The sequence below is a fragment of the Tenrec ecaudatus genome, chromosome 6, assembly GCF_050624435.1.
Source record: "Tenrec ecaudatus isolate mTenEca1 chromosome 6, mTenEca1.hap1, whole genome shotgun sequence".
Lineage (NCBI taxonomy): Eukaryota > Metazoa > Chordata > Mammalia > Afrosoricida > Tenrecidae > Tenrec > Tenrec ecaudatus.
In genome coordinates, this window is record NC_134535.1 from 122,356,519 (window position 1) to 122,371,040 (window position 14,522).

At 37.2% G+C, this 14,522-nt stretch overlaps 1 protein-coding gene across 1 annotated transcript in view; it reads left to right on the top strand.

The window, feature by feature from the left end:
* Window positions 1–295: 295 nt before the first annotated feature.
* LOC142451619 (NKG2-A/NKG2-B type II integral membrane protein-like) overlaps window positions 296–14,522 on the top strand; it is a 37,007-nt gene continuing 22,780 nt past the window's right edge. The window contains exons 1-4 of the mRNA XM_075553343.1: window positions 296–482; window positions 992–1,072; window positions 1,602–1,637; window positions 2,419–2,570. Coding sequence (XP_075409458.1) covers window positions 296–482; window positions 992–1,072; window positions 1,602–1,637; window positions 2,419–2,570 — 456 coding nt within the window. The remainder of the gene's footprint in view (window positions 483–991; window positions 1,073–1,601; window positions 1,638–2,418; window positions 2,571–14,522) is intronic.

The following is a 14,522-nucleotide window of genomic DNA, read 5'->3' on the forward strand; positions in this document are numbered from 1 at the left end:
CATTCTTATTTTCGAACATATTTATTATTCAGTAATTAATGGCCTTTATTATTCCAACCAATATAATTTTATCAAATGCACAAAATCTTTAAAAAATCATTTATTCAACCAGGAGACATTTAGGGAAGTCTCTTAAATTGAATTAGAAGCAGAACCTTCTGTTCTGAGCCGCCAAGTGAGCACTGACCCCTGTCCTGCCTCCCCTGCGTTGATCTTGTGATACGCATTACATTCATGTGCTTCTTAGGCAGGGTTGAGGGAAGAACACCGAGCTTGGCCCGCCTCAGCTACAGAGATGAATAATCAAGCTATATTGTACTCAGATCTGAATCTGACCAAGAGCTCAAAAAAGCAGCGAACGAAACCTAAGGATGCTAATGCACCCATTTCAACCACTGTGCAGGAAATAAGTTACGCGGAGTTAAATCTTCAGAATACTTGTCAAAATCCTCAAAGGAATAAGAAGAATTTCCACTGCAGAGGTAAAATATTTAATCATGTCTCATAACTCTATTTGGGAGTAAAGTGCTACAGCAAAAATGTTGGGAAAGAGTAAAAACTAGACATGGAACAAGGATATTCAAATTAAGGGCACAGGATGAATAGATTTTAGGTTTTGGGATTGACCCTGATGTATAGAGACCATAGTCTACTGTGATCTCTGAAGCTTAATTGTATTCAGACCATTTAAAACCTGTATAAACAACTGCAGCTATCATTTTATTAATAATGCAATGGTATATTCTGAATGTTAAGGAAGTATGTTTTAAAAGGGACTAAAATTTTAAATTGTAAATAAATAATAGATGTTAAAAATCATAATGAATACTGTGGAGTCAATGTAGATTGTTTATATGATTTCCAGATTTCCGCAAATGTCTTGTTTACATGCTTTCAAAACATGGTTCCATTCATCCTTTCTCTGTCTTTTATGTTCATTTATCATTTCTCAATGTTTCCATTTCTCTCTCCATATCTCCATCATCTCCAGAGAAGCTCACTGCTGGAGTCTTGGCAATCATCTGCATTGTCTTGGTGGCCGGTGTAATAGCCCTGACAACCAATACTCCTTGTAAGCTAATGAAATACCATAACGGAATATTTCTTTTAAGTCTTTGAAAATGCCTTTATATGTTTTCCTATATTATGGAATAGAACTCTAATTTTAGGGTGTGCATTTTTTCTTATGTTTGACAAGTCTTTACCACTCATCAATAAACAATATCTCATCAATATAGACTAAACATGGAAACGGTATTCTAAATTTTTGAAAAGTATAAGCAACAGAATGCAGAGGGCACTTTTCTAATTATAAATGTTTGTATAATATGTGTGTGCATGCACATGCGTATGTGTTTGTCACACCTCAAACCCTTTCATTGAGAGACCAATAACATTCACTATGAAATACTAATTAACTTTTAAAAGTCATAAACTACATTAAGAGATGGTAGTATTTGTCTTTTAGGTTCTTCAAATGTATTTCCTAATATGTTTATTAATTTTATTGGTAATATAATTTTAATTTTCATTATTATAATATAAAATTATTGTGATTTATTACAGAATAATAACTGTGGGAATTAATTTAATTTTTTTAGCTATTGGAATGCTAGAGAAGAACAATACTTTGAAAAGTAAGAAATAATTTTTAAAGTTCTCATAGATTAAAATTATATCATTGTAAAATGTACTTGATAAACTTGCTGTATGGGTTATTATCAGAGCTGTAAGAGCTGCCAACAAGATGACTCATTGGAAAACAAAATAAGATTATATGATGTTAACATTTGTCTATTCAGTGATAAAAGCAATATCCCAAATAACCTTAATACTTTAAAAATTTTATTGTTAAAATAATTTTAAAATTACTGATAGATTATACTTTGTTTTTAGGCCACAAATATATAAATATTGAGAAATTTTACAACAATATGAAATATGATCATGCATTTTTGTAAATACACATCATTCTTATTCAAAATTTAGAAGATTTCTTTTAAAGATGTATTCTTCTTTGGATTTGTTTGAGACTTTCTCCTGCTTCTATAAGGATGGCAGCCTAGGGCATCTCATGAGGAAGTGAGACTGTGTCAGGTGGAGTTGCTATGAGTTTAAAACCGGGTTTAAGCACCTAACAAAAAGCAGCAACAGCTAGATATAAGAGACATAAGTTCACTCTTCTAATGAAGTAGAATTCCTCAGTGATGTTCCGGACAGGTAAAGATAGCATAGACTATTTACTTTGACGGTACATGAATAATGGGGTGGGTGGACACTTTTCTATGAATGTGTTTTATTTTTATATGTAGTGTTATGAGATTCATATCTAGGCTATGTGTTCACATGTATATGCAACTATCTTGATTGATCTTTTAATGGAGATTGTTTCATGATGTAAATTAATCATCTTTTCAGCATCTCATTGTGATGGTTGCATGGAGGATTGGTTTTCCTACTCCAACCATTGCTATCACATTAGTACTGAAAAGAAAAACTGGACTGAGAGCCGCATGGCCTGCGCTTCCCAGAAATCTAATCTACTTATTATAGAAAATGATGAAGAGATGGTAAGATTTCAAACATTTTAATTCTTTTACTAAAATATATAACATGCAAAAACAAATGCATATAAATATATTTAAATATACAACATATGTTTATCCTGTTACTGACATGTTATAATATTACTCACATGCTATGTTTCCTGTGCATGTTAAAGAAGAGATTTGCCTACTTAAATGGACTTTTACCCTATGAACTGCTCAGTGTCTCACCTCAATTGACACTGTGTTTTCAGGGTCCATCCACATAATTGCCCATTTCCCTTACGACTATTAGACTGAGCACTTCAAAGGCACACAACATGTCTTGAATAATAACAATAAAGAAAATGTACAATAGGTAGGTAGACAATTACCCAGGATTATATGCAGGCTTATGAAGTGCCTGTCCATGTGTCTTGCCGATTTTACCTCTAGGGTCAGTCATTTTCCTCCAATAAATTCTTGATATATTTTGACATGAGATCTCTCTTGATTTTGTCGGTTGAGAAGGTTTCTTTTTCTCGGCGTCTCCCATGTTTAGTCAGGTTGGGGTCCTTTAAAGGACACAGTGCGTCCATGGCAGCCCAGCTCCTGGCATCATGCATCTGAGGGCGATTGAACTGCAGCGCTCTCTGTCTGAACCACGTGAACACTGTCTACTGCTGTTGTTAGGTGCTTTCAATGAATGTCCCTAGTAATTATTCATTTTTGCAATTTATTTTCATTTTTAAAACTTTTGACTATGTTATCCATTTACATTTATTTGTACAATCTACTGGAATTTAATGTTTTGAGAGGCTGATTGACGTTCGTACTCTTTAACTTCCTCTAATAGGCATAGCATCTACTGGAAGGAGGATTGGTGACACTGGGGGTTAAGTGCTGGGTCGCTAAGGGCAAAGTCAATGGTTCCATTCCTCTCTGTGCCATCTGTGTCTTAACCCAAGGACATTGTGTGTCTAATTCTATGTCTCTGTCCACTATTTACTTCACTTTTAAATTTCTTCAGTCCAAAGTTGGTATTCTTTAAAATTGATTTACATCTTCTACACATATTTGTGTGCATATTTTAAGCATATGTGGTGACTAAATATTTAAGTTATACTTAATCAATAAATTAATTCGTGGAAACTCTCATCATAAGAATATTATACCTTATCATGTGTTTGAAGCCCTTAGTGGAGTAGAAGTTAGCATTGGGATTTAACCTGAGTGGCCTGACGTTCAAAATCTCCAGACGCTCCACAGGAGAAAGACAGGCTTTCCGCTCCTTAACCAGTTACTGTCTCAGGAACTCCCAGGGGCAGTTCCACCTTGTCCTACGGGGTCGCTATCAGTCGTCACTGACTCTGTGGAAGAGAAGATGGTTTGGGTTTAACATGAGATTATCTTCTCAATCTTATCGTGGCTTTGAATAGAAGTCTTGAATATTTTTTCTCTGATTATCTTTTATATTCCATTTCCGATGATTCTAATATATCAGAATACAAATGAATTGTGTACAATGACCTTGTACCTAGAAATCTATCTAAGCACTGAATAATTCTAAGAAGTTATCTGAAAATGCCTGGGAGGTTTTCTATTGTGAGGAGCCATCTGGTCAGTCCAGCTTGCAGAGAGCCTGCACGCAAGGGAAGGAACCACCGTCCCCTCTCGTGGCTTCCTTGCAATTGTTGTCCTGGAGCCCAGTGGTACAGTCACCTCATCACTCCACCTCACGCAGCTTTTATCTCATTTTCTCTGACCTTCTACTTTAAAAAGCATGATGGACTTCTCCAGAAACGGGTCTCTTCTTATAAGATGTCCAACGTAAGTGAGACAAAGCCGCACCATCCTTGCTTCTAAGGAGCCACTCTGGTTGTGTTTCTTCGGAGACAAATTTGTTTGCTCTTCTGGTGTTGCACGGTACTTTCTGTGTTGTACGGTAAAATTGAATCATCTATGAATGTGACAATTGCATTTCTTCCATTACAATATAATCTAGTTTGCTTGTTTTTTCATCTTTTTTTGCCTTATGAAAACTGTGCATTTCAAAATTGAGTAGACAGGACATGACTTTCTCTTATTTACCTATGTGAGATTAAAGCTGTAATGATTTTGTCATTGGATTTATAGGATGTTGGTATTTGAAAATAATTCCATTACAATAAGGAAATTTAGAAACTTATTTATTCCCTTTAGAATCCAATTTTGAACAATACTTGAAATAAAATAAACTGCACATAATTGTATCAAAAAATTTCATTCGTTTTAATATAAAAGACATCTGAAAAACCATCTCCTTAGATAATAAATATAACTATTACACTAAAAAAGGTTCAATACCTACCTTATTCCAACCTTTTGCCTATTCTCGGTTATTGCAAACTATTCAATATCATCATGGTTTAGTTGCATTTTCCAGAAATTTTTAGTGAATGAAATGTTTAGCTTTTTTTCTTTCATTTTACATAACTTTTTGTGGATTCATACACCTGTAGTGTGTTTCAAGAGTTTTTTTTGTTGTGGTGGTAATATTTGATTTTACTATAAATCATCACACTGGGAGATCTTATAGCTCTTATAACAATCTAGAGAGCAAGTGTATCAAGCACATTTTTACATATGTCACTTTCATCATTTTCAAAATTTTTTATTTTTACTTGAACCCTTAGTGTCAGCTCTTCCTTTTCCCCTTTTTCCCCAACCCTCCCACCCTCATGAACCTTTGGGAAACTCTAAATTATTATTACTCTTCTATCTTACAACATCCGCTATCTTCCTTCACCCATGTTTCGGTTGTTCATCCCCTGGGGTGGGGGTTATAAAATGATCATTGTGATCCATTCCTCCTCTTCCCCTCTTCATCATCCCCACATTCCCCCTACCCTCGTGGTATTTTTACTTCTATTACTGTTCCTGATGTGATGCATCCTGCTTTATTCCACCCCTTCTCCATAGACTTTAATATTTCACCTTGACTTGAATTCTCCTTTTGTTTTTTCATCTTGAGAGGTGACAAGTGTTGTTTTCCCTTGATTTTGCAATCCCAAATCGTTGCATATTTTACTACAATATTTTGTTGTCTCAACTTACCCTTTGAATCACATTATTCCTATCATCTAGTCAGTCTTAATCTGAATGTGCAGCCAATGTTTGTCTACCCTGGGGGACTCTGTGGTATTTGAGATAACACTGGTGCCATTTAAAGCACTATACTAATACCCAAGCCATCATTTCACAACACACTGACATTGGAGTAGTGGATACAGCTGCTACCCAGTAATAAAAGCAGAGCAACGACAGAAAGCACAACATTCCTCTAGTTCTTTAATGCTTCTCCCCCACCCCACCTCTATCCTGAGCCCAGTTCTACCTTACAAATCTGACTTGCCTAGAGATTGCAGACTGGACAGATAAGAGCTCCTGACAGCAGCAGGATTGGAGAAAGACTCCTTAATAATCTGTGGCACCCAGAGGACATAGTCTTGCTTGCTAAAAGTAAAGAGTAAAGGCACTTAACTGCCGAAGGTCAAAGGCTACAGCCTTTGGTATAATTATGAGAACATGAAAAAAACTGAAATCCCCAAAGCAGAAACAAAAAACATCATGATAATATTGAAGAAATGGAAAGTTTCATCGATTCTCTTCTATTTGGATCAATAACCCCTGCCCATGAAAGTAATAGTCAATAAGTCAAAGAACATATTGCATGGGAAAAATTGGCTGCAAAGGACTCCTTTTAAGTATTAAAAAGGGAAGTTATTTTGCTCACTAAGGATGAGAAGATATGGTCTTTAGATTACTTTAAATACCTACAAAAGCAAGGTGTAATCAATTAATATGGTCCCTCAAGCTGTAGTCCTTATGAGATGTATTATAATTGGAAGCTAGGCCTGGGGCTATGATTCCATTTTGGAGGAAGATCTGTGATACAGGATTAAAATGGAATTAAGCTCTGACTTTAGTAGAAGCTGTGATCCAAGCCATTCCCTTCCTTTCCTCAGAGGCGTCGTCAAGACTCCTTTATTTGAGGAATAACTTTAGTAAGATTGCTTCTTTTTGTTTTGTTTGTTTTGCTTTAAAACGGTTTTATTGGCCCTTAGTTCACATATCATACAATGAATAGTTCAAATATATCAAGAAGAGTAGAACAATCTTCGCCACAATCATATTTAGAACATTTTCTTTTTCCTGTACTCACTGCTATTCATGTATGGTTTTCCAGTTTTGGCAAAGAGATGCCCAATGCAATAATACAACAACTTCTACATGTATAATTCAGTGCCACTGATAACACTCTGCATATTGTTCAACCATTATTTTTGCCCCATCCAAATAATATCACATCCAGTAAAATGAACTCAACGCCCCCTAACCAAAAAACGCTTCCTCCTTCCCGCCTTGGTAAGCACAGATCAAGTTTGACTTCTTCTTCTTCTTCTTCTTCTTCTTCTTCTTCTTCTTCTTCTTCTTCTTCTTCTTCTTCTTCTTCTTCCTTCAGTAGTTTTCTTGATAGAATATTCACATTTGCATCCATGTATCATTTACATCCATAGATAAAACACTATAACAAGAATTGTGAATATATCATCACAGCCAGCTCTGATATCCCCTCCCCCTCCCATATCAATGAACTGCTCCTGTGGTAGTTACATAATGTGGTGTCAATATGAGGATTAAGAGTGTAGGCATAGAGTGTAATCTGTCAATCAGGATACAGCCAATGAGGTCTCTGTGTGGGCATGGACTTCTCCTGAGGATTCTTGGAACAACTGTATTATCCTTCCTTGTACATGGGAGACACTCTCTCTCTGCTCCCTCTCTGAGAGACATCCCTGTGGAAAAGAAACATGTTGAGGGACTGATGGAGCCAGACCTCTGGAGTGGAGAGGTCACGTGGAGACCCCTGCTAGCACTGAGTTAGGTACAATGCCACTGGATCCATAAGACTTCCCACCCACTGGCCTGTAATTTTCCTGCATTTGTCACCATTGCATGTGCTTCATGAATCTGAAGAGGGCTTTATATATTGCTATCAGACATATGGGCTAATATTAGACTTATAGATTTGATCTGGCCTGGGCTGAGATGTTTTCATAACATTCAACTTCTCTTGTATACAAAGCTCTTTCTTATACACATATGAGTGTCTATGAACTTGTTTCTCCAGTCAACCCGGATTAAAACAGCTCCCCATTTTCCCTTTCCCCTCCATCCCTTCTTCCCAATAAACCATGCTATCAGTTATTATCTCTAAGCAGCTACTCCTTCTGTGCTTCCTACACTGGAAGACCTAACAGAAACAATAATAATAAAAAACACAGAACAAACCAAAATGAAAGAAGAAAACAATAAAAATGAGAAAAAGGTAAAAATAAGTAAAGAAAGAAACAGAAAACCAAGAAAAATATTTAAATATGCCAGAGAAGAATTTCTTTTTTTGGGACAATAGCAAACTATTTGAACATAGATCAAATTCAGGTTGCATCAAGAAAGAAGTCCACTAGCCAAGTATCATTTTATACCATGATTTGATTTCTCATATTTAAGTTTTCAAAAATTACTGACTGATAGTAATTTAAGACACTATCCTTGATATTCTTTGGTGGTATAGCTAGCTAAAAGGCAGGGGGGGAAAAACCCCTCCATAAATGCCATTAATCAAGACTATGGGGTACCTTCCCTCATCCAGGCTGAAAGTGTGGGGCTCTGTGACAGAATAATAGGCAGGCTGGCTTACCAGCCCACAAAGGCAGAAATCAAGAGAACACATGGTTGAGATCCTAAGAGACTTGAGTGTTGACTGAGGCGATGTGCTGTTGAAGAACAAAAAGTGTATCCTTACAGTTAACTTATTACCTTCTCTACAAAACCCCTTTATTGTATTTTCTGTGGAGTGCCACATGACCATTGCAAGAAATTATGGAACCCAGTAAAGAAGGATAATCCTGTGGGTGGCACTGTTGGTGTCAGAATAGGGTAAAGAAAGAGCAGCAGTTAGAAAAGATGGCATTAGTGAAAGACATTAGCCTGGAGACAAATGAAAAAACTATGGCAGAACAAGGACTCTTCATTACAAAGACCTTTTTTCAACATCACAAATGGCAACTCTACATATGACCTTCCCTACATATAAAACACTGAAATAAAATTAACTACTTTGTGGCAAGAAAGGATGGAAGCTCATGATCAGCAGCTAAAAAAAGACCAGGGACGCACAGTGGAGCAGATCATCAATTGCTTGTATATACGTTCAGGTTGATGTTGGCTAAAAGCAGAGATTGTGAGAAAAATGTTTATTGTATTTTATTGACTATTTCAAGGCAATGGACTCTGTGGAAAAATAACAAAGTGTGGATAGCTGAGAAGAATGAACACCCATCATTGTGTTCATGGGGAAACTGTCCATGTATCAAAAGACAAATTTTGTGAACAAAACAAGGAATACTATATTATTTAAAATCAGGAAAGTTTTGTGTCAAAGTTGTATTCTCTCTCTACACATTCAATCTGTATGGTGATTAAGTAAATAGAAAAACTGATGATTGGGAGAAAACTTACTAACATCTGAGCTATGCAGATGGAAAACTTGTTTGTTGAAAGAGAGGAGGAATTGAGGCACTTGCTGATCAAGATCAAGAATTGAATACTTAAATAAAAATTACAACATACTGCAAAGTACCAAAATCCTCACAATGGACTTTCAGGGAATAGCATGATAAATGGAGAAAAGTTTGGCATGGTCAGAGGTTTCATCTTGCTTGGATCCACAATCAAATCTCAAATAACCAAAGGACGCATTGTATTGTATAAATCTATTCCAAAAAGGGTGTTGAAAAAAAAGATTTTATTTTTAGGACTAAGGTTTGTTGGACTTGAGTCATGCTATTTTATATTGCCAAACATTCATGTAAATACTGGGTATTGTGTAAGTGAGACAGAATAATTTAACCATTTTAATTATAATGTTGCCAAAGAATATTGAGATTACCATGGATTGTCCAAAGAACAAATAGGTCTGACTCTGAATAAGAACAACCATACTATTCCTTAAAAACAAAGATGGCAAGACTTCTTCCATTGTACTTAGGACAAGTTTTCAGGAGGGAACAGACTCTGAGAAAAATATCATGTTTGGTAAAGTAAAAGATATAGCATGTGAACTATTAAGGACTTGAAGTTAAACAAGCAGCCATCTAGCAGAAAAGCAACACGCTGACATGGAAGAAGCGCACCAGCCTGTGCATTCATGAGGTGTCGCCAGGACGATTTACAAGTATCAGAAAACCCAAAACAAACAAACACATGGTTGAAAATGAAGGTTTTCAGAACAGAGGCCACAAATCTACCTGTAGATGATGGGACATCCCTTCACAGCGGGGTCACAGGAAAAGCCTGAGTCAATCAGTGTGCAATAAAGCACTGATGAAACACATGATTCTCCTCTGGTTGCTTGAGGCTTCCTCACCCCCCACTGTCATGACCCTCTTACTGCCTTTCTCTGCGGGCTAGACAATAGCTAAGCCAAAGTACAGATAAAACATAAGAGCTCATGACACATGGAATCCAAATATAGGAATGTGAGCAGTGACACCAGGAGGGGAGGGGAAAGGTTGGGAGTGCAAGGAGGGAATGGGGAACAGATCACTAAGATCAACATATAACCACACTGCCCCCGCATGGGGGACGAAAACAGAAAGTAGGGGAAAGGCGATAGTGGTCAGTGCAAGATATGAAAAATATGATAATTTATTAAGGGGCTACAAGGGTGGGGTGGGCCGACACCATGGGCTCAATAGAAAGTAAATGTCTAGAAAATAATGAAGACAAAATATATTCAAATGTATTTGATACAATTGATGTATGGATTGTTACAAGAGCTCTAAAACAATAAAAATATATTTTTTATTTTTTTTTTACATTTTATTAGGGGCTCATACAACTCTTATCACAATCCATACATATACATATACATACTTCAATTGTATAAAGCACATCCGTACATTCTTTGCCCTAATCATTTTCTTTTTTTTTTTAATCTTTTTTTTGGGGCTCATAAGGCTCTTATCACAATCTGTACATACATCAAATGAGCAAAGCACCCTTATACATTCGTTGCACTCGTCACTCTCATAATTCACCTTCCACTTGGGTTCCTGGAATCAGCTCGGTTTCCCTTTTCCCCCCCCCCCCATCCCCCTCCCTCCCCGATCCCACCCCTGGTCCCTTGATAGTTTATAAATAATTATTATATCTTATCTTACACTCCCCGGCGTCTCCCCTCACCTGCCTCCCCCTTGACAATCTCCCAGAGAGGAGGTTACACATAGATCTCCGAGATCGGTTCTCCCTTTCTACATGCCCTTCCCTCCTGGTGTCGCCACTCCCACCGCTGGTGTTGAAGGGTTCGTCTGTCCTAGATTCCCTGTGCCTCCAGATCCCCGCTGCACCACTGTACATCCTCTGGTACAACTAGGTCCGCAAGGCAAGGTAGGATTGGGGTCATGATGATTGGGAGGGGAGGAAGCGTTCAGGAACTAGAGGAAGGTTTTGAGTTTCATTGTTGTTACACTGAACCCTGTGTGGCCCATCTCCTCCTCACTACCCCTCTGGAAGGGGTGTTCAGCTCTCTACAGGTGGGCATTGGGTCCCCATCATGCACTCCCCCTCTTTCACGGTGATGTGTTTCTCACCACCACCCCATCTTTGATGTTGGAGACCTGGTCTCCTCTGTCCTTCATGGTCACCTATGTTGGTGTGCTGCTTCCATGTGGGCTCGGTTGCTTCTGGCCTAGATGGCCGCTTGTTTGCTTTCAAGCCTTTAAGTCCCCAGACGCTATATCTCTCAGTAGCCGGGCACCATCCGCCTTCTTCACCACACTTGCTTATGCACACTTTCGTCTTCAGCCATTATGTGAGGAAGGTGATCACACAATGATTGTTTTTGTTCCTTTGTATCTGCTACATGGTCTATTCAACACCTTGTGTTCACTTAGGCCGTGTGCTTCTTCTCTGTGGGCTTTGTTGCTTCTGAGCTAGATGGCCACTTATTTGCCTTCAAGCCTTTAAGACCCCAGACGCTATATCTTTTTTTGATAGCCGGGCACCATCAGCTTTCTTCACCACATTTGCTTACACACACGGCTGTCTTCAGTGATCATGTCGGGAAGATGGGTATCCTGCAATGGCTGCTTAGCAGGGCGAGGTGCTATTGTATTGGGGGGGAAATATATTTTTAAAAGATCATAAAGCAACAAAATTTAGAGGATAATCAGACTATTTTTCTAACCCCAATAGAATAATATTAGAAGTGTTACACATTAAAGGGGGCTGCAAAACACTGGAAGAACCTTGCTGAGATCAATTGACATGTGGTCGCATCAATGGACTCACACATAGGACAATTGTGAGGATGGCGCAGGACTGGACAGTGTTTCATTTGTTAATTTATAAGATTACTATCAGTTGGAAATAACCTAATAACAATATTAGCACCTAACAATAGCATTAGATTCTCTGAATGTCACTAAATCTTTATGTTTTTGATTTGAGGGAGCCTAATTGTAAACTAACGTGCTATTGTAAGAATAAGACGGTATTCCTCATACAGGTTCTACCAGTAGTAACATTCTTTAGGACAACAGTATAGTACTAAAAATATATGGAGCTTAACTTTGTGTTTTTATCTATGATTTTTTTAGATTGCTTCCTCTACTTATTTTTTCTCTTTTTATTTGTTGTTTTTTTATGTGCTATCAAGCCATTTCTGTTTGTTGCTTAAATCTGGGTAATTTGTGCACTTTCAGGATTTCATATCATTTTTGGTCTTTCTTTTACTATCTCTCTTTGTAATCAGGGGTTGGTATGCAAATGAATTTATCAACTTCTACTACTATAGGTTTTGAATTTTCATTAAAGTGTGGACACCACTTCCATACACATCCTTTCAGTCAGTAAGCTCTCTGCTAGTAACTGAATCATTGGTAATGTTCAACATGAAAATGATGTGGTAGTTAGCTTCCTCAGCTTATTTAGATATCCCACCTTGGAAATTCTACAGTACAATTCTAGTCTCTCCTACAGGGTCACTATGTGTCAGAAGGACAACAGGTACTTCTCTACTCTGAAACATTATTGATGGTATTTTCAGATGGTATCATAACCCTTGTTTATTACATAGATTTAGAAAAATAATGAGGAGAAGAATGTCCTCTCGTATGTATTCGTGTTTCTGTTCTTTTCTCTGATGCTTCAACAGTCTACATTTCTACTTGAGGCATTTTCTAGTTAATCTTCATTAGTAGGTTTGCTATGGACAAAACGTATTACTTTTACTACATCTGAAAATGTATTGATTTCCCCTTTTAATCTGAAGAAAAAATACGGCATTACATATTCATCTGTGTATGTGACCGTCTTTCAGAATAAAGCTTCCAAAGAGGATGAATTAAATTAAAAAATCGTGCATTGTAGATCTCAGAAAAGAAAATGGTTTCCAAGTTACTTATCTACTAGTGGCAACCTTTAATTTCCTTTACCTGACAAAAGTCTGAGGATTAAGATAGAAAAATATGCATTTTTTTAGAGAAGAATGCCATAGTGTCCAGAGACTAATTTAAGTTCTTATTATATTCACTGATTGGAGACTTGGTAAGTTCTACATTACAGGAACATTAAAAAATTAGTATGGCAAAAGACATTTATAGAGGTATAAAGAGAGGGATGTATATATGTAAATATATTAATATATAACAATAGAGATATAGATCTATGGACATATATTTCTATGTTGTGTATAAAGGTAACAGATTGACGTTGGGCATCTACTGAAGTTCTCCATCAAACCAAGAACACTTTGTTCTAATGACCTCCCATTCTGTGAAGCTCACCTTCCTGACACTATCACTGAAGACAAAATAAAAAACATAAGTAAATGTGTTCAAGAAAGCAGATGGTGCCCAGCTATTAGAAGATAAGGCACCTGGGGTCCTAAAGGCTGAAAGTTAAAGAAGTAGCCATCTAACAGGGAAACAACAAAGCCAACATGGATTAAGCACACCAACACTTGTGATCATGAGGTGTCACTGGGATCAGGTATCATGCATCAGAATCCACAAAACAAACAACTATTTCAATCTGAACAAAGAGGGTCGAAGTGGAGACCCAAAGCCCATCTATAGACAATTGGATATCCCCTCACAGAATGGTCATAATGAAGGGATGCACCAGCTAGGGTGCAGTATAGCACTGAAGAAACACACAGATAAAACACTTTGCTCTAGTTTTTTAGTGCTTCCTTCACGCCACTCTCATGACTCCAGTTCTACCTTACAAATCTGACTAATCGAGCATGTTCACTGGTACAGATTAGAGGTCTTGATACGGAATCCAGGACACATGAACCCTGTGGAACAGTCACAGGGTAGCGACAGTGTGAGGATAGACTGAAGGGGGCAGGAGAACACGGAGAAAGGGGAAACCGATCATAATGATCAATGATGTATAACCCCCCGTCCCCCAAGAAGGATGAACAACAGAAATCTGGGTGAAGGGAGACAACAGATGGTGTAAGAATAGATACGAAACAAAAAATGATTTCTAATTTATCAAGGAATTACGGGGTGGGAGGTCAGGGAGAGAGGTAAAAGAGGAGCTGATATCATGGGCTCAAGTAGAAAGAAAGTGTTTTGAAAATGTTGATGGCAACTTATGTATAAATGTGCTTGATACAATTTATGTATGTATTGTTGTACGATCTTAAGAACCATTAAGAAAATGATTTATTTTTTAAAAATTCATAAAACTAGAAGACTAGAACTGGTAATTATTAATATTTAAATAGTTACCCTTGCACCAACATTTAACAAATATAGAAAAGTTTCAAACTATATGTAATGTGATTTTCAACTGTACTGTATTTTACATATTAGAATCTACCTCTTCACTATGTTTGGAAAATTAAAGATGAAGCAAAGTAAAGCATTGCCAGCATTT